The following is a 22,308-nucleotide window of genomic DNA, read 5'->3' as shown; positions in this document are numbered from 1 at the left end:
CCGCCGCCATCTTGCGAGCTTGTTGTACTGTTGGAGCGGGGAAGCCGCTTTGACGCCACACCGTTCACCTATACAGAGGCGGACTGGCAGCCCTGAGCATCGCAGTCATGCCGGCCGGACCCGTGCAGGCGGTGCCCCCGCCGCCGCCCGCGGCCACCGAGCCCAAACAGGTACCACGACCCCCGCACCTCGACCTGGGCCCTCCCCTCGGGCGCGGGCCCTCTTTACTCGTGCAGGAAGAAACGGCGATTTGCGAGGGCTTGGAGGGACTCCAGGTCCCAGGAGGCAGCGCGCTTCCCGCCTACCTTCTGGTAGCGAAGCAAGCCTGTTAGAACAGGAGTTCTCAAAGTGTGGTCCGCGGACTGGCTAGCATCACCTGGGAGTTTATTAGAAATTCTGAGTTTCCACCCTAGACCTTTTAAATCAGAATCTGCATTTTAACAGGCTCCCAAGGTGATTCATTAAAATTTGAGAAGCACTGATCCAGCGCATCCACCGGTCTTCTGTGTTAATTGGGCCCACCGGCCCCCAGTCTTTGCCCAGGAGTCCCTAATTTCCCAGCCTGCACGGTGCATCTTGGAACGTTAATTCTCAGCATCTGTGTAGTGCTTACTCTAAGCCAGACACTGTGCCAGGCTCTGACGGAATGAATGAAGCGCAGTTCCTGCTTTATTTAGGGAGCTCACACACTAGTGGGGAGACAGATATAAGTGAATACTCAATAAATGTTTATTGCCTCGGTTACCATAAATGATACAGTTTCAGCCAGCCCTTCAAAAGATCTCAGTCAGCTAAGGAGGAAAGACGTGGGTCAGTAATTGCAGTGTGATATAAGTATCAAGTACAAAGGAGACAGGAATTCTAATCAACATTGCTTTGGTGGGATATAGGGGAGATTAAGGTAGGTGAAGCCCACCGGCGTGAAAGGTAAATTGCGTTTAGAAGAATGAATCAGTAGTTCACCAGATAGGTGATTGGGAAGGGAAATACCATTCTTTATTCATTTAGAAAAACTTTATTGAGCACATCCTGTATGCTGACCACTGCAAATACCTATGTATCCCTGGCATTTTCCCAGTATCTTGGGGAAAAATAACCAAGGTAATACCAGATAAGTGCCAAGATACCAAGGTGGGAATCAGATGGTGCCTCTTGTCAAGAGTAAAGAAGGTTAAAGCATAGGGTTGGGAAAGTGGTGGTTAAGAGGTGTATTTCTGGGGATTTGAAGTTTTCGTAGCAGGCTATTGGGAGAAAAGGAAGGGATGTAAGCCGGATAGTGACATATTTGTGTTTCAGAAATTCAGGTAAACAGTGATGGGGAGAATTGCTAGGAGGACAGGTTAGTCATGTTATTCAAAAGATGTTGAGAGCCTGGCCTAGATTGTGGCTGGGGCATGGGACAGAGGGGATGGGCAAGCTCAGATCACAAAAGGGCTGTGGTGCAGGCTCTCCCTCCAAAGTGATGCATTCGAATCCTGGTTCTGCCATTGGGCCAGTTAAGGTCTCCATTCCTCAGTTTGTCCATCTGTAAAATGACAAGACAATAATATAATAATAAGAGTACTTAATCTCTTAGAGCTCTGTAAGGGTTATAGATCTAATGTGCTTAAAGTGCTTAGGAAAGTATGTGGAACCTACTCTATGTTTGATAAATGTTCTTATCATTGAATGTGTAGGCTGAGGAAGGGAGAAGAGACCCACGTTTCTGCCCGGGATGACTGGAGGCATGGTTGGCCGTTCATGAGGAAAGCGGTTAGAGATGAAAGTGCCCAGAACTGCTGGATCTAAAGCTTTGTGGCACATAAGAGTGATGTGGGACGTTGACGGGGGTAGAATGGTTCAGCCTATAGGTGCTAGGGGAAGTGGAGGACGTTTTGTAAGTGCCTGACTGAGGACAGTGTGTATAGTGTGAAGAGAACCAAGAACAGAATTTTGGGGACCCCCTAACACTATAGGGCAGGAGGTGAAACAGGAGCCAGGAGAGAAACTTGGATGGAATGGTGAGCAAGAAGGAAATACAGGTGAGAACGGGACCTGGGAGTTGAGAGTTTTGTGAAGGAGCGGTCACTGGTCACACGGCCAGATAACTGATGTAGCTGGCTGTAGGCCGTCATTTTTGACTTTGGCATGAGCACTTGAAATGAAGGGGGATCAAATGGGAGCTGAGCAAGTGGGAACGGCAAGGCTGAGAGAACTCAGGCTGTTTAGCTACCAGAGGAAGGCGGGGAGAAGGCAGTAGCAGAAAGGAGCATGAGGACAGAGGAGAAACTTTGTTTCTCCAAAATGAGAGACTTGAACCTTTGTTTACTAAGGGGAAGAAGCTGGTGAGGAAAGAATATTGGAATTTATGGGGCAGTTAATGTTGAGTATTCCAGTGGAGTTTCACGAAACATTTGAACATTAAGTGATGGTTTAGACTACGGAATGGATGCAGAGGGAAAGGGCATTCAAGGCAGAAGAAGTGGCCAGCAAGGAGTTTCCCATTTCTTTATTCAGCAGACAATTCTTACATATCCCGTATCAGGCACATCCAAGGGTGGGGATACAGGCATGGCCTTCTGGATTCGGGAATGTGGTTTCTCAGAACGTGGTTAGATTTCCCCCCTCCATCTGAATCACATGGACACTTGGTAAAAATGCAGATTCCCAGTGTCACAGAGATGCTCTAGCTGGAGGGGAGCCAGAGAGGCTGCTCTTTTCATTGGTTCCCTGGGGAAGTCCCATGCAAGCACAGAGCAGTTGAGAGAGTGGCTCTTCTGGAGCAGAGGTTCCTGACTCAAGGAAAGTCTCGATGAATTGGGCGGGAGAGCCTGTATTCTCAATAATATCCTAGAGGAGTTTAATGGTGGGCATCTGGCACCAAGCCAGGAACTTTAAGACCTTCCTTTTCCTGTTTTCACAGCCCACAGAAGAGGAAGCATCTTCAAAGGAGGATTCTACCCCTTCCAAGCCAGTGGTGGGTATTATTTACCCTCCTCCAGAGGTCAGGAATATCGTTGACAAGACTGCCAGCTTCGTGGCCAGGTAACATAGCTACTCCTGCTCGTGTGGGTCACGGGTAGATTTTAGCATCAAGAGCTCCTGAATTTGCACAAGGGTAACACTTGGGTTTTTAGAGTGGTATTGTTGGCTTAGGCCTGTCAGCTTATCTAAACCCACAGCATGGTGTGAGGTAGGCAGTGGGCAGGACTGGCATCGCTAACATGGTATGGTGGTGGCAGAGTACAAGGCACACCCAGCTCCAGAGTCACCAAGAACCTGTGCTTCCAAACCGAGCCTGAGGAAATACCTGGAACGCTGCTTTGTCATGGATAATGTGTGTCTGTATCTGAGCTGCAGGCCTTAGGAAGACAAAAGGGAGTTGATGATTCTCATTGTGCAAGGACTGCATTTCCTTTGACCCATCTGCAAAACAGAATAAAATAACACCTAGAATTGTTGTGAGGCAGGGGTGAGGGGACTGAGTGCAGTTCGGGTACATCATGTAGCTGTTACCTCAGATGGCATGAAAATCCGCTTGATTTACTCTTGTTCCTCCCCATTACACTTCCTCAGATGGAATCTTCTTGATGGCCACTTGACTCCAAAGGTCAACCATCCCCTAGTTTAGGGCATTTCAAGTATTCCTTTGGCAGCCAGCAGGCCGCATCCAGCCTACAGATCTTTTTGTTCATTCTCAACAATATATAATTTTTTAACTTTTGAATTAGTTGTCACTGTTTAAAAATGAGATTGCACAGTAAATCTGGATTTCTGGCTTCTCTTGATGAATTGGACGGCTCCTTGCGTGGAAGCAGTAGCTGGCCTTGAGCAGACTGCTGCCCTCAGTCAGGGCATATGCTCTCCAGGGAGCCACACCTTGACCCTGAGGCAGCATCCCCATCACGATACATCATTTAACAGATGGGTCCTTCCTTTCTCAACCTCTTTTTAAAATGAAACATAGAAAGAGGTTACTCTGGTTGATGTCTTTCACTGTGTCAGACTAAACCTTTCACATTTCAACAGCTTTGACCAACCTGGATATTGGGTTAAAACAGCTCTGTGCTTGATTGAACATTATTAGGCCATGTCAGATTTAGGGCAGCAGGTGTTGTGTTTATAAGTTTAATATTTCATAGCAACGCTTATTCTTCCCCTTGTCCCCTGATTTTTTTTTTTTTTAATTAATTTACTTTTGGCTGCATTGGGTCTTCGTTGCTGCGTGCAGGCTTTCTCTAGTTGCGGCGAGCAGGGGCTACTCTTTGTTGCGGTGCACGGGCTTCTCATTGTGGTGGCTTCTCTTGTGGCAGAGCACGGGCTCTAGGCATGTGGGCTTCAGCAGTTGTGGCACATGGGCTCAGTAGTTGTGGCTCGAGGACTCTAGAGCACAGGCTCAGTATTTGTGGTGTGTGGGCTTAGGTGTTCCGCAATATGTGGAATCTTCCCAGACTGGGGCTCAAACCTGTGTCCCCTGCATTGGCGGGCGGATTCTTAACCACTGCGCCACCAGGGAAGTCCACCTCCTGATATGTTTTCCTATTTAAAACAATAAATAGGAAAAGAGTGTAAGAGGAAGAATCACCACAGTCTCACGACCAGAATAGCTTCTACTAGCTGTTTTCACTTTTTCCTGTTTCCTTCTGGCCCTTGGCATCCTTTTTTAGATTCTTGTAATACTAGTAGAGATACTTTCATATCCTGCTATTTCCATTTGCACTGTGTTGTGAGCATTTTCCTGTGTTGCTCCATGGTCTCCTGGTGCTGCGTGGTCCTCTCTGGAAAGGATGCACCATGTTAAGGTGATGGGCCTTCCTTGACTTGGCTGACTCCTCTGTATTTTCCTTTGAAGTTGTTTCCAACATTTCAGTTTGGCAAATGAAGCTATGGGGAAGTCTCTGAGCATTTTCTTTCCCTTTTAGATTGTTTTCCTAGAAGAAAATTCTGTGTGGCACATTACTGGCTAAAAGAGCATTTTTAAATATTTCTTATTTTGCCAAGTAGCTTTCCAATAATTTTGTGCCAGCCCCAAAAATAAGAATATCTCCAACTTCCCTTAATAATAAATCTATATGTCCACATCTCTAGATCTATTTTTGACTATGATGATTGCCTTATAGGCATTTCTGAAATCTGTGGACTTGCTTTTGTTTATGTTGCCGTGAAGGGACAGAGCAGCATCTCACTCTGGGTTAAAAGCAGACATGCAGGACCCTCTGCTTTACTTCTGTTGGGTTCACATGTATTGATTGATTGAGCATAGAGTAAAAAATCACCAACCCAGTGTGGTTTTCCAAAAGGAGTTTTTTCTCTCTAGGTTTGGTCTTCTCTTCCCTGTATTTTACTGTCAAGAAACTAAGGGAAATTACTCTTAAAAAGTCCCACCAGCTAGGTTGAGTCAGAATCATGTCTTTTTCTGCTGAAATCTATTCCTTGTGTTAGAGAATATAATTCTAAAATTAACATTAAGCTAATTTAAAGCAACAGAGTAGCTTGGAATGAACATGCCTGCGTTCTCGTATTATATTTCAGATTGTTCCCAGATGTGAGGTTATGGCTTAGGAGGCGGTGGTAGAGGAGACAACCAGAGCCCCCTTTTCTAGCAGCCCTTTGTATGGTGGCCTAGTTTAGCCATATTTAAATGCACATTTACCCTCGTCCTTGTGTGGCTTGCATTATTTAAGGGGGTAGAAGAATGCTTCTTCCTCAGGCATGGGGTTTCAGCTGGACTAATGCATTGTCACATCCAGACCTCATGGTGTTAGTCACGCTGCAGAGTGTGACCAGAACTTGTGGAGGAGCTAGCCAGGATGCTGATGACCACTGCCATGGTGGCTAAACTGGGGCACAGCGTCACCTGCACCCTGTCTCCTGCCCTGTCTTCAACTGACAGGGCCAGGGTATGAAAGTGGAGTGACCCAGGTGCCACCAGCCTCTGGAGCTGTCCCTTGGTGTATTTGGGGCACCTCTGAGTGCAGGGCTCTGGTCAAAGGAGTGATGGAAGTCCCCCAGATCATCTCTCATCTTTATAGGACAGCCCCTTCTAGCCTTCATAGGAGTAACAGTCCGTGGCATTTGCAGGCCACTGTATGATTCAAAAAGACTTTGGCATCTCATTAACTAATTCGATTTTCTCTGAATTTCAAAGTAGAGAGAGAAGGTGGTTTTTGCCATATTTTACACATGGGAGATTGAGTCAAAGAGAAGTTTGGTAACTTGGTGAGTCAGTAGTGAACCCAAAACTTGAATGTGTCCACATCTTGTGTCTTTAAGGTTAGTGCATTTCCACAGATGTTGTGGGTGTGTGACACCTTGAAATATTACTGTTGGGATTCTTTAAAAAAAATAAGCGTTTCCTACACATCATGAGAGAGACATTTTTCATTCTGAGTGTTTAAAGGCATACAAATTGGGGGACTTCCCTGGTGGCGCAGTGGTTAAGAATCTGCCTGCCAATGCAGGGGACACGGGTTTGTGCCCTGGTCTGGGAAGATTCCACATGCCGCGGAGCAACTAAGCCCGTGCGCCACAACTACTGAGCCTGCGCTCTAGAGCCCGCAACCCACAGCTACTGAAGCCCGTGCTCCTAGAGCCCGTGCTCCGCAACATGAGAAGCCACTGCAATGAGAAACCCGCGAGCCACGATGAAGAGTAGCCCCCACTCGCCACAACTAGAGAAAGCCCGTGTGTAGCAACGAAGACCCAATGCAACCAAAAATAAAAAATAAATTAATTTTTTTAAAAATGCATACAAATTGGGGACATAGGGTGTATGTGGGAAACTATTCCAGATACAGAGAGAGATGGGGACCTCCCTGCTGTTCTCACCACTCCCCTGTCATCTGAATGCACCTTACGCAGCAGCACAGATGTGGTCCTTGGAGAACAGTGTTTCCTATATGAGCCTCACCCAGTAGTAAATGAGGTGATTTTAGCCAATATTTGGACAAGGCATTAAATCCCATTAAATTTTCATATTTTTTTTTCTTGTTACCCAAAGGACAAAGTCTCAGTTTGGTGCTAGCATATCTTTTAATACCTCCCCAGCACTCAGTCATCCCATTTTTAACTAAGAGAACTGGCCTCAGTCTCAGCAAACTTCAGGTAAACTTTAACCATGTTACTTTGTTTTCATTGTATTGAATTTTATGACTGCCTTTTGTTAGTAAAGCCATAATGATTTTTTTTTTTTTTTTGCGGTACGCGGGCCTCTCACTGCTGTGGCCTCTCCCATTGCAGAGCACAGGCTCCGGACGCGCAGGCTCAACAGCCATGGCTCACGGGCCCAGCCGCTCTGCGGCATGTGGGATCTTCCCGGACCGGGGCAAGAACCCCTGTCCCCTGCTTTGGCAGGCGGACTCTCAACCACTGCGCCACCAGGGAAGCCCAGCCATAATGATTTTTATCTGAAGTAGTAATACATGCCTTCCCACCCCGCCTCAGCTGTGCCATGGCTTGTGGGATTTTAGTTCCCCAACCAGGGATTGAACCCAGGCCCTCAGCAGTGAGAGCACGGAGTCCTAACCACTGGACCCCAGGGAATTCCCGTGCCTTCTTAGGTACATTTTTTTTTTTTTTTTTTTTTTTTTTTGCGGTACGCGGGCCTCTCACTGCTGCGGCCTCTCCCATTGCGGAGCACAGGCTCCGGACGCGCAGGCTCAGTGGCCATGGCTCACGGTCCTAGCCGCTCCACAGCATGTGGGATCCTCCCGGACTGGGGCACGAACCCACGTCCCCTGCATTGGCGGGCGGACTCTCAACCACTGCGCCACCAGGGAAGCCCAGGTACATTTTTTTTTTTTCCAGGTACATTTTTTAAAGTAAATAAATTTTATTAAAAGAAAAAAGAAATAGTCCAGATGGTTTTAGAAATGGCAAGACTGGCAGAGGAGCTGCAGGAATGATGGAGGTCTGGAGACCCTGTGGTAGAGGAGGCCTGCGCAGGCCGAAGGAGGCAGGGGGCACTGGCCGCTGATGCCAGGAGTCTCGAAGAGGACCTCTGCTGTGTTGAGGGATGGGCTAGTTTGAGTGATGGGTGGTGGCAAGAATGGGGCTTGCATGGGCAGTGTTCTGGTCTGAGCAGCTGCAAGGGTTGTGGTATTAGTGCTTCTCTTTTTTCCTTTTTCTAGAAACGGACCTGAATTTGAAGCTAGGATACGACAGAACGAGATCAACAACCCCAAGTTCAACTTCCTGAACCCCAATGACCCTTACCATGCCTACTACCGCCACAAGGTCAGCGAGTTCAAGGAGGGGAAAGCCCAGGAGCCCTCGGCTGCCATCCCCAAGGTCATGCAGCAGCAGCAGCAGCAAGCCACCCAGCAGCAGCTGCCCCAGAAGGTTGGAGCCAGCCCCTCCCTTCGCTTCCCCAGGGCTAAGGGAGGCTGGGACAGGGAGGGGAAGATAATGAACTCTGCTGTCTGCTGTCCAGACCTCACTGCCACCCAGAGAGAAACTTGAGGTCTTTATCCCCATCTTACAGAGGCAGATGCTGAGACTCACACAGCAAAGTGTTGCTGACAGTTGGCATTTGCTGAATGCTGCCCTTCACGCTCTGTGCTCAGTGCTTTGGGAGCCTTGTCTCATTGGTGCCTCACAGCGGCTACATGAGGAGGCCAGTAAAGTGACCATTTTTCAGATGAGGAATCTGAGGCTTAGGGAAGCACAGTTTACCCAAGGCTGCAGAGTCAGGACCCTAAAGTCCATGCTCTCAGTTCCTACTCTTTTCCTTGACCGTGGCGTGAGGGCAGTGCTGCAGTGTGGCTTGTGGACCCCTTCGTGGGCATCCCTCTCTACTGTCTCACCTTCCCAGGGCCCCTCTTTCTGGCCTGCCCTAATACCCCCTTAGCACTAGGGACGATTAGGGCTGTCAGTGAGGACAGGAGGGGCCCACACATTTTGCCTCCTGTGTAGACTTGGACTAGTCCTTTCTCTTTGCTTCACTCCTGAGCCATGGTGGCAAAGGTTGCCCCTTGTTTTACAGTGGGAAGTAAAGTTGGAATAGGTTCTGAGACCTTGTGTTGCAATTTACTACTCCTAGGGCCTCAGGTGACCTCAGTTTCCTCATCTATAAAAAGAATTCACAGTACTTGTTCTGTCCACCTCGTGGTTCCTGTAGTGGCCAGATGAGGTAACAAACGTGGAAGTCTTCTGGCCAGTGGGGTCTTCTGCACACATGTAGAGCTTACCACATCCTCTCTCTCCCTTGGGCGGGGTTTCATAACCTGTGTTCCTGTTAGATCTTCTGCCACCCAGTTTTGGTGCTCAGTTTCAGGGCAGCAGCAGCGATACAGAGGGACTCGGTTCTCATTCAGAAAGCCATTTAGCGAGTCGAGGCTACAGTTGGCCAAGAAATCGGTGCCCTTGTGAGTTAGGATTCTCTCACACCACGTGCCAATGGCGTGTTCGTGATCAGCAGAAGTATAGAGGTCTGTGCCGTCTGCCGGGGGTGCGTCCCCGCCACCTCTCTGGAGTCCCACCACCCCTGTGCCTCTTGCCTCACATTCCCTTTGCATCTTAGGTTCAAGCCCAAGTGATCCAAGAGACCATCGTGCCCAAAGAGCCCCCTCCCGAGTTCGAGTTCATTGCAGACCCCCCCTCTATCTCAGCCTTCGACCTGGACGTGGTGAAGCTGACGGCTCAGTTTGTGGCCAGGAATGGGCGCCAGTTTCTGACCCAGCTGATGCAGAAAGAGCAGCGCAACTACCAATTTGACTTCCTTCGCCCGCAACACAGCCTTTTCAACTACTTCACGAAGCTGGTGGAACAGTATACCAAGGTGCCTGGGCAGGGCGGGCTCCGGGGTGCTGGGCCCAGGGAAGGAAGGCATCTTACCATCAGCACTCTATCCACTCACTGTCTGCAAGGACCCCGCTCCTGTGTGGGGCCCCCAAGCAGATGTTAAATATCCCAGTTCAGTATAAAATCTTGATTTCTATTCAGTTTTCCTAGTAAATGCAATGTAGACTGCTGTTTCTAAAGAGAAAGGAAACGCGTGATTGGTAACTCATTAGGTGAGTGCCTGCTGCGTGATAAGGCCAAGTGATGCTAGTTGCTTTTATGTACATTTAAATTAAATTTCAGTTGCCTGAGTAGGGCTTGAGAAGAAGCAAGCTCTTAATAGTTGCCTCCTATTATTACCTAATTTTATCCTCACAAGAATCCATAAGGTAAGTGTTTTCCTTCCTATTTCAGAAAGCTCAGAGAGGTGAAGTACTTACTTGTGGTCTCTCAGCTAGTAAGTAGCTGCAGAGATTTAACCAACATTTGACTCTGAAACCTCTGTTGTTTTCCACCCTAAAAAGTACCTTGAATTAGAAGTATCATTTAAATAGGCATTGGGAATCAATTTAAAATAAATAAGTGTAGCCAGTATTGAGTATTTATATTATGTAGTATCTTCTCATTTAATCCCTAATAACCTATAAGGTAGCCACTGTTATTATATTTATTTTACAGAAGAGGAAACTGAGGTACAGAGAAGTTAACTTGACCAGGGTTGCACAGCTAGGGGGTTGCAGAGCAGAGACTTGAGTGCTGACATTTTTATTCCAGACCCTAAGATCTTAATTATCATGCTGCGTTGTTGCAATCAAGAATACAGACAAGTCAATACTGGTATTTAAAATAATCAGATCGCTAATTTATTAAAAAGTACACTGGTATAGATATGCCTGTGGAACATTTTTCTTGCTACACACATAATGGAGGTTGTCTTTCCTTTTTAGTGGCATGGTTTGCACATCTGTTTTTGATATCTAGAAACAATATGTTAAAGATCTGACTTGAAAGGTTATGTAATGACTTTCTCTAACTTCATTCACGTTAAGTATATAACTAGAAAGAATGACAAAAATGTTTGTGTTTAGGAAGTCCAGAAGCTAGGAGAGTAGCTGAAATAACAATCATTCAAGTCATAAGACCCAAGGGTTATTGTAACTACACAGTGTCAATTTTAAGTGAGCCCTGGGTTAATTTCTCTCAGTGGACTGCTTCCAGAGTTAAAGGTCCGCAGATTCCTTTTATTCTGTTAACTTTCTTATTCCTTCTCCCTCAGAATTTGGGTATTGACATTCATTACTCTAATCTGAGGGCACCGGTGTGTCTCTAGGCCTGGGAACTCTAGGAGCAGATCAATTCCTGAGGAAGAAGGACAGAGAGGATGGAGAGGGGCTGAGCTGCTTTTCCAGTGAGAGTGGATACGCTTGGGGCAGTTGGAAAGACTGACTGTTTTAAACAAAGCCAGCATTTGTTCTCAGCAAATATGCTTTGAGTGTCAGACACTGTTCTAGGTGCTGGATAGGTAGCAGTGAGCCGAAGACAGGGAAACCCCTGTCTTTGTGGAGACTGATCTAGTGAAGGGGCAATAAGCAAGTGCAACGTAAGTGTATGTCGGATGGTGATAAATACTATGGAGAAAATGGTAAACAGAAAGCAGGGGATAGAAGTCTAGGGAGGTGGAGCCTGTGGGCTGTAGTCTTCAATAAAGTCATCAGGGGGCCTGTTGGCATGTGCAGAAGGGTAAAGGGCAGATCCGCCCCCTGAGAGCAGTCATCACATGCTGACTGCATGCTCAGCCATCTGGTGGTGGTTTTGCATACTTTCCTGCTACCCTTGGCAACCTTTTAAGTTGATGATGCGAACTTTAAGTGGCAGTGTCACCATTTTGTAGAAGAAAACCAAGTTACAGAGGTTGAGTAACTTGCCCAAAGTTGCACAGGCAAGTGGAGCTGAGATTGGATCCCAGCATCCCATGCTTTCCTTTCTCCTGTGCCTTTCCACAGGCCCAGGAAGGCCACTTCTTTGTCCCGTGTTGTGCTGCACTGATAGTTGCTTTAAATCTTATGTGTTTCAGATCTTGATTCCACCCAAAGGCTTATTTACCAAACTCAAGAAAGAGGCAGAGAACCCCCGGGAAGTTTTGGACCAGGTAAACTAAATTTCTTATAACCAGTTACTGACGGCACTAACGTTACATTGTGTAGGTTCTGTTGTGTGTTTGGAAGTAGTCTCCGAACCAGTACCTTGTTATGGTCCAGGCACAGTCGTGGTGGGAGGAAAGGCCTTGAGTCTACAAAGACCAAGAAACCTGGATTCTCTGCTCTCCAACTTTCTGCTCTACTGTCTACTTCAGTCTCTTCTTTTCTTCTGTTGCTAGAAGCCAGCTTTTGAACGAGTTCTCTGGTGACAACTGCCTTTTGAAGTCCCAGGTTTTCAGAGTCGAAGAGAGAGGGCATATTGGTGCTGGCTGTTCTGGGTGACTTCTGTTTTGCAGGCTTTCAGACTGCTGCTGCTTTTGTGGGCACTTGGTTGTCATGCAAACTTCTGGGAGGGAGTTTGCTAGCCACTCGCCAACTCAAGCAGAAAACTTTGAGGTTATAACAAACAGCTACCCAGACAGAAGGTCTCTGTGGGCCCCAGACAGAAGGTCTCTGTGGTATTTCATATTTTCATCCTGTCCAAACTCTGGGCCTGGCTGAAACCAGATACAAATACCATAGTCTGCCCCAGGAATTTCCCCTTTATGGGCAGATCAGCTTCCTGTACTGAAGGAGACGTTGGCTTTGGTGAAGGCCTTGGAGATGATAGCCTCCTCAGGAGCAGACCCTGATTCAGCTCAGCACCACGCTGTTTCCCATCCCTTCAGGTATGTTACCGAGTGGAGTGGGCCAAGTTTCAGGAGCGTGAGAGGAAGAAGGAAGAGGAGGAGAAGGAAAAGGAACGGGTGGCCTATGCTCAGATTGACTGGCATGATTTTGTGGTGGTGGAAACAGTGGACTTCCAACCCAATGAGCAAGGTAGGTCTATGAGGAAGATAGGTCTGTGACTCCAGTTAGGGGAGCCAGGAGCTAGGAGCCATCCTGGGAGATCTCTTCCAGCTGTCCCCAGGGAGCAGCAGAATCCCTCAGAGGGTTCTATGGGTATCTGTTTCTTTTCTGCTTCTGGAAGACTTCACTTCTACCCCATTGCCCCAGTTAAACCCAATTGAACAAATATTATCGTGCCTGACAATAATGGCCCAACGGGTGGGCCTCTGGAGATAGGAGAGAAATCAGACAGTTCCAGCCCTCAGAGAGCTAACAGTGTAGAGAGAGCAGATAGATGGGCCTTTGATAAGGAGCGTCTGTGTGAACCCTGCCTTTGACTCTGGCTCACCCTTTGCCAGGGAACTTCCCTCCCCCCACCACCCCAGAGGAGCTGGGGGCCCGAATCCTCATTCAGGAGCGCTACGAGAAGTTTGGGGAGAGTGAGGAGGTTGAGATGGAGGTCGAGTCTGATGAGGAGGACGAGAAACAGGAGAAGGTGGAGGAGCCTCCGTCCCAGCTGGACCAGGACACCCAAGTGCAAGACATGGATGAGGTATGCTCCTGGAGCCCAGGGAGATGGGGGTGCTCTCCTCCAGAGAAGTCCAGCTCCCTTGTGAATCTTGAAAGGGAGTGTGGGTTCCTGAAGAAGGAGTCCTGGCTGAGTAGCTGCCCAAGCCCAGGCAGCACAGAGCCTCTTTCCAGCTCAGGCAACAAAGATTCATTCATAGGCAAGGATCTGAAAGCTGTGCTGGCCGTGTTCTGTGACCTTCCTCCTTTGCCCAGGGGCCTTGCTCACTGCCGACCCCAGGCTGGCTCTCAGTTAGGGAAACCTCTATACCATGTACTTTGACGCTTTTGCGCTGAGGCCCAAATGATCAGCAGTTTCCAGAGCTTTTCTTTTTTTCTGGGTTGGGGTGCACACCATGTGGCTCGTGGGATCCTAGTTCCCCGACCAGGGATTGAACCCATGCCCCCTGCAGTGGAAGCACGGAGTCCTAACCACTGGACCGCCAGGGAAGTCCTCCAGAGCTTTGCTTAAGTGGCTTTTGGCCTTGTCTACCCCCATCGAGGCAGGCCCTCCAAACAGGCATAGAGTCTGCAGAGCCAAACTGCTTTCCTCCTCTCGGAAAGAATTTGTGTGCAGCCTGAGAATAAAGATGCATGTGTCTGGGAATTGACTTTTTCTCTCCCTCCCAGCATTGCTTCTTGAGCAGCTACCATTGAACGCTGACTTGTTCCCCGCACCCCTCTCCAGCACGTTAAGTGCCCTTGGCCTCCTGTGACTGCCTGGTGCCAGCTGCTGGAAATGCCTGGGCAGAGTGTTAGCACCACAGCCCCCAGCACTCCCATTCATGCTGTGAGGAAGCAGCTTGGCCAGCTGCCGGCTGGCCTCGGCTGCCCTGGGAGGCTTAGCACATGGATGCTGACTGGCAGGGGCCTAGGCTCTTTGCCACCCTGAGAGCCACCAGGGCTCAGCTGCAGGGAGGTGTCTTCTCAGCCCCTCTCTGAGTCCTGCCACTACTTTGCTTTTCAGGGTTCAGATGATGAAGAAGAAGGGCAGAAAGTGCCCCCACCTCCAGAGACACCCATGCCACCGCCTCTGCCCCCAACTCCAGACCAGGTCATTGTCCGGAAGGACTATGACCCAAAAGGTTGGTTCTGCTCTTCTGCCCTCATGTTCCTCAGACCTGTCCATTTTTAGGAGGGCTCGAGGTGGCTTGTCATAAAGGCATTGATAGCTTCTCTGTCATAGGCCTCACAATGGGGAATGGGACTTCGTCATCTCTGGTGCTCTGGTGCAATGCATAGTGCCAGGTGCAGCGTGGCACTGAATGGATATTGCACGAATGAAATAGCACCCTTTTAACCTGGGCTGCCACCCAGTATTCTCACTCAAGGATCTCTTTTGCTTTTTAGCTTCCAAGCCCCTGCCTCCAGCCCCTGCTCCAGATGAATATCTCATGTCCCCCATAACTGGGGAGAAGATCCCTGCCAGCAAAATGCAGGAACACATGCGCATTGGGCTTCTTGACCCCCGTTGGCTGGAGCAGCGAGATCGCTCCCTTCGTGACAAGCAGAGTGATGATGAGGTGTACGCACCAGGTGAGGTTGGGGGGCATCCCCCACTCTGTCCACACCCCTTCTTTGACTCAGCCCCATCTCACTTTGGCCCATGGGGAATCTCTGATCAACTTTATGCTTTAGTCAAACATAGAAGGTAACAACTGAGGTCAATAAAAGCTTTTGAGGATAGATGTAGCTTATGACACTACAAAATAACTTCCTGTTTTCTAGAAGAACTCTTCATAGGGATTCTTCCAAAGGCAGGCACCTGATGTGGATAGCATGTGTCCATTGACATCCTAGTGCAAGATCTCACTACAGCTGGGAGAGGTGCTCACTCTCAGGGCTGTCTTAGAATGAAGGCTCTGATGGCTGGAGTACACTGAGCACCTTGAAATGAGACACGGTGCCTTGACTGTGTGTGAGAAGCAGCATGATACGGAGGGAGGAAACTGTCCCGGAGGCAGGAGACCAGGCTTTTATTCCTGACTCTGCTACTTGCCATGCCACTCATGTGACCCTGTCTTCTCAGTTGCCTTTTGTAAGTCAAGGGGTTGGACAAGCCCTGGTTTACAGGCTTAGTGCTCATTGGGCAGCCTTCCCTAGGCTCAGAGGACAGGCGTGCTGCATTGGGACCCACAGATAGCCTTGTCCCATGAGAACAGCCTCCACCCTGCACCAGCAGAGCTGCTGTGTTGTCAGAAGGGCATCTGGTTTAGTTTCCCTTTCTGTCCCCTGCCTCCGTTCTGTGACTATATCCAGGTCTGGATATTGAGAGCAGCTTGAAACAGCTGGCTGAGCGGCGTACCGACATCTTTGGTGTAGAGGAAACGGCCATTGGTAAGAAGATTGGCGAGGAGGAGATCCAGAAGCCAGAGGAAAAGGTGCAGCTCGGATGACTCTTAGTGCCTTCCCTGCCGTCAGACTCACACTTGGGCTCAGTTCCAGGAGCCCTGACAAGCTGTGGCTTTGCTTTCCCATGCAGGTGACCTGGGATGGCCATTCCGGCAGCATGGCCCGGACCCAGCAGGCTGCCCAGGCCAATATCACCCTCCAGGAGCAGATCGAGGCCATCCACAAGGCTAAGGGCTTGGTGCCAGAAGATGATACCAAAGAGAAGATTGGCCCCAGCAAGCCCAATGAAATCCCCCAGCAGCCACCACCTCCGTCTTCAGCCACCAACATCCCCAGCTCAGCCCCACCCATTACCTCGGTGCCCCGGCCACCTGCGGTTAGCCAGCAGCCACCCTGTGACTGGTCTTTCAGAGCTGGGTTCTTGGGGTTAGACATTGCAGGCTGAGAAGGGCAGCTATCTCACAGTGGGCCCAAGCGCTGAGTGGGTCAAGTCGAGAGAAAAAGAACCCTTTAGTTAGGAGTGGGAACCTCCAGCCTGATCTTCTATCTGTGTGGGAGGCTTGGAACAGGGAGGGAGGCGAGTGGCAAATGTGAGAAGTAGGCTTGGTTCAGGGATGGGCTGGAGGGCTTAATGGGTCTTGGAGGACTGCTGGCCTGACTCCAGGGGGCTAAATGGAGGTCAGTGTCTTCAGTGGCTCTCTCAGTGTTTGCCAAGAGCAGCTGGTTGAGTCCCAAGTGGAAAGAGGGTTGCCCTGGGCCTCTCTCAGCATAGTTCCTGTCAGGGCCCAGTGTGAGGCTGCACTCACAGCCCCAGGGGGCTGAGTCAAAGCTATCCAGCCCCATCCTCAAAGCTGCAGGTGGCGAGTTGCCAGCTGTGTGTGCCCTTAGAGTGCAGCCTTGACATCCTGTGACCTGTGGGTCTTCACCCCCACAGATGCCACCTCCCGTCCGTACCACAGTTGTGTCTGCAGTACCCGTCATGCCCCGGCCCCCGATGGCATCAGTGGTCCGACTGCCTCCCGGTTCGGTGATCGCCCCCATGCCACCGATCATCCATGCGCCCAGGATCAACGTGGTGCCCATGCCTCCCTCGGCCCCTCCTATCATGGCACCCCGCCCACCACCCATGATTGTGCCGACAGGTCAGTGGGTCAGGACTACAGGCCAAGCCCTGAGCAGAGCAGTGGCTGATGGTATTGCCAGCTGTTCCAGCTGGTGGTCTAGCCCAAAGGAGAGCCTTGAGTTCACCATGTGAGAGATCCCTGAGCTGGGAGCCAGGAACTTATGGCTCCTGGGGGAGGTAGGCTGATATGGCAGAGCTGGGGTCTGTGCACCCAGAGGGGTCAGCCTGGACAGGCACAGAGGCCTGATGATGCTTGCTGTTGGCTGCCACCTGTTCCATCCATCGGTCCTGCCCTTCCTTCAGTTTCCTGCTACCCAATCTGGGCAGTCTCCCAGGTCCCCCTGCCAGGTAACTTACTGGCTGCCAGATTCAGTAAGGAGTGGTCCTTCACACCTCTGACTGGGAGAAATGGGAAACCTTTGCAATCCCCTTTGCACTCTCACCAGCCCTGAGTCCTGGGCCCTTCCTCCCACTCACGTGGCTGCTTATTCCTGTTCTTGCAGCTTTCGTGCCAGCACCACCTGTGGCACCCGTCCCAGCTCCAGCCCCTATGCCGCCTGTCCACCCACCACCTCCCATGGAAGATGAGCCTGCCTCCAAGAAACTGAAGACTGAGGACAGCCTCATGCCAGAAGAGGAGTTTCTACGCAGAAACAAGGTATGCATCTCAGAGTGCTGCCCACAGCCTGGAGTGTCTAGATGGGGCGAGGGGGTTGTCCAGTCCTGCTCCAGTCACACGCTCCCTGGCCCACCCTATTCTTCCATGGTTTTGGCTTCTGGGACCTGGGCCAGCCATTGGAGGCCCGTGAAACTTCTGAGCACACACTAGATGGGGGGGTCAGCAGCCAGAACAGACAGCTGTCAGTAGTCCCCCTGGTGTGAGCTGTCGCAGAGGCCAGCAGGGAGACCCAGCTGCACAGGCAGTAGGACTCAGGTGTGAAAGGGGTTCTGGACACTGGAGGGAATCCTGGGTGCGATTCTTAATTTCTTTGTGGCCTTTGCCTCCAGGTCCAGCCCTTAGAAGGTGGTGTGTTGTGGGGATCCTGTGGGGGTACTAGAAATAAGAGCTGGGAATCTTGGCACTGCTGGTGCCTGGGGAAGCTCCAGTGAGGAGGCAGAAACGTTCTGCCCCGCCCAGTGCATTTGACCAAAGCTTTTTTCTTTTTTCCTTTTTGATGGTAGTTTCCATTTCTTGAGTACCTACTCAAGTGTTGGGGCAGAGCCACACATTTTACAGGTACTTGGTCTGTTGAATGCTCACAACATCACCATCCAGCAGTTGTGATCAACTGCTTTACAGACATGGCGTTGAGGCTCAGAGAGACCTAGTTAGCAGGGAAGCTGAGTTGGGAACCCAGGTCTTCTGACCTCGCAATTCATATTCTTTTCTCCTGTGGTACTTCTTGAGGCTTGCAGAGCACTTTCATGTCTCTTCTTCAGCTCCAGCCTTACCAGTAGGCAGGGATTTTTCTAAACAAGGGAAACCAATTCTTGAAAAGGGGGAGTGATTTGTTCTGTGTCACAAGCGGTGTCAGTAGTGAAACAGGCCAGAGTCCAGGAGCCCTGATGGACAGGTGACATTGTCTCGACTGGCCCAGGAATAGGAGAGCGTAGTTGCTGATTGACTCAGGCCTCCCCAGGCATAATGGCCACCTCCTGTTTTGCAGGGTCCAGTGTCCATCAAAGTCCAGGTGCCCAACATGCAGGATAAGACGGAATGGAAGCTGAACGGACAGGTGCTGGTCTTCACCCTCCCACTCACAGACCAGGTATGAGTTGCTCTCCCTAAGTGGTATCAGGTACAGGGGAACCAAAGAGTCAGGGGGAAGCTTCCTGCAGCTGACCTTAGCAAGAGGTGACTGACCTCTCCTCGGTCCCGTAGGTCTCTGTCATCAAGGTGAAGATTCACGAAGCCACGGGCATGCCGGCAGGGAAACAGAAGCTGCAGTATGAGGTGAGTTGGGTGTCTGTAGTCCTTGCCCCCTCTGTTGTCCGAGAAGCTAATAAATCCCTTGTGGAATCAGAGGAGTGGGGAGACACCTGGGTGTGGTCATTTGAGTCCATCCTGGAAGTGATGATGCTGGTGGGGGGTGCTGGGACAGGTTAGTCTGACAGGGTGAGGCTCTGGCGGGGTCACAGCACAGTCTTGTATGGGGTTTGAATGCCTCAGTGACATCTGGGGACCAGACTTCAGAGTGCTCTGGTAGGTTTCTGTCCCAGTGGTAGAGCCATCCCAGTCAGTGTGGTCTCAGGTAGCCTGGCTTTGTGCTTGGACACAAAGGTGATAGTCCAGCTCACCTTGGTGCCTGCCAGGTCACAGAGGACTGCTGTGTTCTCCCTTTTTGGACTTAGACAAATCCCCATTCTGGGCCTCAGTTTCCTCCTCTGTAAAGTGAGGCTGTTGAACTAGTTGATCTCTAAAGGTCTTATGATTTGAGAGTCAAAATTCCATGGGGTTGGTCAGGGCCAGATTTTTGGGGTCTTGACAGCATGGCTTGGTCGGAAGGAAGGAAAAGCAAAGCATTCTGGGAGGAAGCAGAGACCTTCATTCCTGCCCTGTGCCACTCCCTTTCCCACCCCACCTTCCTTCAAGCCCTTGTATTTGCTAAGTTCAGAGTGTTGGGACTTGTGAGGCTGCTCTCTGAGTTCAAGGCCAGATTGCCCTGGGCTGAGGCACTACATCTGTTTTCTAGGGCATTTTCATCAAGGATTCCAACTCGCTGGCTTACTATAACATGGCTAACGGTGCCATCATCCACCTGGCGCTCAAGGAGAGAGGCGGGAGGAAGAAGTAGAAGAGAGAAACCTGCTCTCAGGTCCCAACTACTGCCGTTTTGCCTCTCCTGTCCCCTACCCCTGTCCCAGACCCAGGAGACCCTGCCTTGCACATTTGTTTCCCTCTTACTAAGTTTGGAAATCCAAATTGTCCTGCAGAGTTTCCCTCCCCACATTGATCAGAGAGGGCTTTCTCAGGCATTCTCCTCCCCAGTGGCCCCTGGAATCCCTTTGTGTTTGGGTCTTGATTTGAGGGGTCATTTCTTCAGGTAGCCCATTAGGGAAAGTGAAACCAGGGATGTCCTATAGGATGTTATCATAGTGCCAAGTGACACTTGGCTGGTAGAATATGGTTGTTATCATTAATCATTTTGTATCTTGCCATGGGCTAATAAACCTCTCCGACCCTTCTCGTGAAGTTAATGTCATGAGACTTGTCTCCTGGCCACCTGTGCCCTGCCCAGACCTAGGAGCATGGCACAGTGCCTTGTGGCTCCTCTTCTGCTCTGAGGAATGCTGGGCTTTTAACTACATTCTTGCTGCCATCAAGTCTTCTATGACTCTTTCTTCGATATATTTTTATTGCCTTTTTGAAACACATGGATCCCCCAAAGGCATAGCCCTGTACCTATAACAGACTAATACATATAACATGCCTTCCACATGCCAGGACCACAAAAGAACACAGACAGATGGGATGTAGTTCCTAGGTCAGTGGGCAGCATGCAGATGAGACTAGAGGGTGGCAGTTTCCTGCAGGCCAGGGATCACTCATCATCATCTGATAAGTGACCTTGGGCAGGTTGCTTATCCTGAGTGAGCACAAGTATATGATGAGGTTTTTTGTTTGTTTGTTTGTTTCTTTTTTTTTGCTCTACACGGGCCTCTCACTGTTGTGGCCTCTCCCGCTGTGGAGCACAGGCTCCAGACGCGCAGGCTCAGCGGCCATGGCTCACGGGCCCAGCCGCTCCGCGGCATGTGGGATCTTCCCAGACTCGGGCATGAACCCGTGTCCCCTGTGTCGGCAGGCAGACTCTCAACCACTGCGCCACCAGGGAAGCCCTATGATGAGGGTTTTTTTAAAAAATGTGTTTATTTTAAAAATACTTCATTGTGCCAAGGCCATGAACTATTTTAAGAACTTTATAAAATTTAGCCAACTACTCCTTATTGTTTTAAGCACTTTATCAATTTTAACTCATGTAAATTTTTAAAATTTTTTTTGGTTGCACTATGTGGCTTACAGGAGCTCAGTTCCCTGACCAGGGATTAAACCCAGGCCATGGCAGTGAAAGCCTGAAATCCTAACCACTAGGCCACCAGGGAACTCCCTAACTCATGTAATCCTGACGTGGGTGTTCCTGTTTTACACTTGAGTAAACTGAGGCACAGAGATTCTGAATCACATGCCCACTGTCACACAGTAAGAAGATAAAAGGAGAATGTGTGCAAAACACTTGTCAGTCCTTGCCCCCTAGTAAGGGCCAGACACAGGCTGTTATTTTTGGAGTTGTGCTGTCACAGGGAGTAGGTGCTGCTGTGGGTGGGTGTTCACAGGGAGGAAGGTGAGAGCCTGTTGATAACCATTTCCTGGTTTTAAACCTAAAGTTGGTTTCATTCTGAAGATCTCATGTGTTTATCCCCTGAGACTTCCTAGTGCCTTTTCTTTGCAGTCCTTCCATTTCATCCTGTGCAGTCATCTCCCAGGCTCAGAGGGGTGAAGCCATTCCCAAGGTAACAGTATTCTAGTCACCATCCCCTCCACCCCCTCACCAAGCTCAAAGCTTCCAACTCTAGACCTAGGGCTCAAGTGGCCCTTCTGCAGTGCCAGTTATGTGGCTCCTTTACAAACTGCTCACATTTTAAACTTGGTCAGTGGGATGTTATTCCTCACTCTGACATTTGCTTCCCGCCTGGTAGCTAGAAGTTTCCCCTAGGGGCCAGGGCTGAAATTTGGCTTCCTGAAGCTCCAAGGTTTGGGTGCCTGAAGTGAGCCCACTGCTGGTTGCTTTTCCCCAGCTAACACCAGAAATCCCCTGAACACCCCCTGGGTCTTGTTCCAAGAGGGAAAGGGGTCAGTAGAGCTGGGGGAGTCCCGTACTCCAAGCTCTTCTTTCTTCCTAGGATTGGCTCTGGGGCCAATCTCTCCTTCACAGGTTGGCAGATCTCACTGGCCTTCCATGACTGAGGCTGCGACTGGAGGCCAGGAATGCTGCTGGGTGGAATGTGAGTGAATGGGTCCTTTGAGCTGCTCTCTGGGGCCCAATCTCAGCTTCCTGGAGTTCCTGAATGAACATCTGTCCTGGCTCACTCAGTTGCAGAAGACCCATTGACCAAACCAGCTTTGCAATCGTCAGTGGCTGCAGGCCCAGCGTGCAGCCCAGTGCTCTGCACATCTTGTTTAGAACCCGCAGCGTGTAGGCATCGCCTTGCTTGCACAGTTTTTCTGATTCTCATTGCATTCCTCTGAGGATTATCTGGCCCATTTTTTTAGATAAGGTGGATACCCAAGTCCAGTGAGGGCTCTGGAAGGCCAGAGCAGCTCTTCTATTCCTGGTGACCACACTGTCCTCACCACTTTGCCAGACCAGACTGTGAAATGGGGAGAAATGCTCCTGTTGTGAGATTGCTGGGAAAACCGGGCATGTCTTGGTGCTTTCAGGCTCACTGTAATTTTAAAGACTTGCATGAAGAGGGCTCTAGGAG

At 49.8% G+C, this 22,308-nt stretch overlaps 1 protein-coding gene across 1 annotated transcript; it reads left to right on the top strand.

Moving 5' to 3' along the window:
* Positions 1-10: 10 nt before the first annotated feature.
* On the top strand, positions 11-20,020 carry SF3A1 (splicing factor 3a subunit 1). The gene is made up of 16 exons (XM_060028332.1): positions 11-170; positions 2,903-3,024; positions 8,109-8,319; positions 9,500-9,757; positions 11,834-11,908; positions 12,626-12,776; positions 13,145-13,338; positions 14,320-14,437; positions 14,703-14,888; positions 15,612-15,733; positions 15,835-16,080; positions 16,639-16,846; positions 17,331-17,485; positions 18,495-18,596; positions 18,710-18,781; positions 19,521-20,020. Exons 1-16 carry the CDS (start codon positions 108-110, stop codon positions 19,620-19,622), a joined length of 2,385 nt encoding a protein of 794 aa, XP_059884315.1. The 5' UTR covers positions 11-107; the 3' UTR covers positions 19,623-20,020.
* The last annotated feature ends 2,288 nt before the right edge of the window (positions 20,021-22,308 follow it).

This window comes from Delphinus delphis, chromosome 13, assembly GCF_949987515.2.
Source record: "Delphinus delphis chromosome 13, mDelDel1.2, whole genome shotgun sequence".
In the NCBI taxonomy this organism is placed as follows: Eukaryota; Metazoa; Chordata; class Mammalia; order Artiodactyla; family Delphinidae; genus Delphinus; species Delphinus delphis.
Note: the sequence above shows the minus strand (reverse complement) of the source record. Positions and strands in the feature narration are given on the sequence as shown.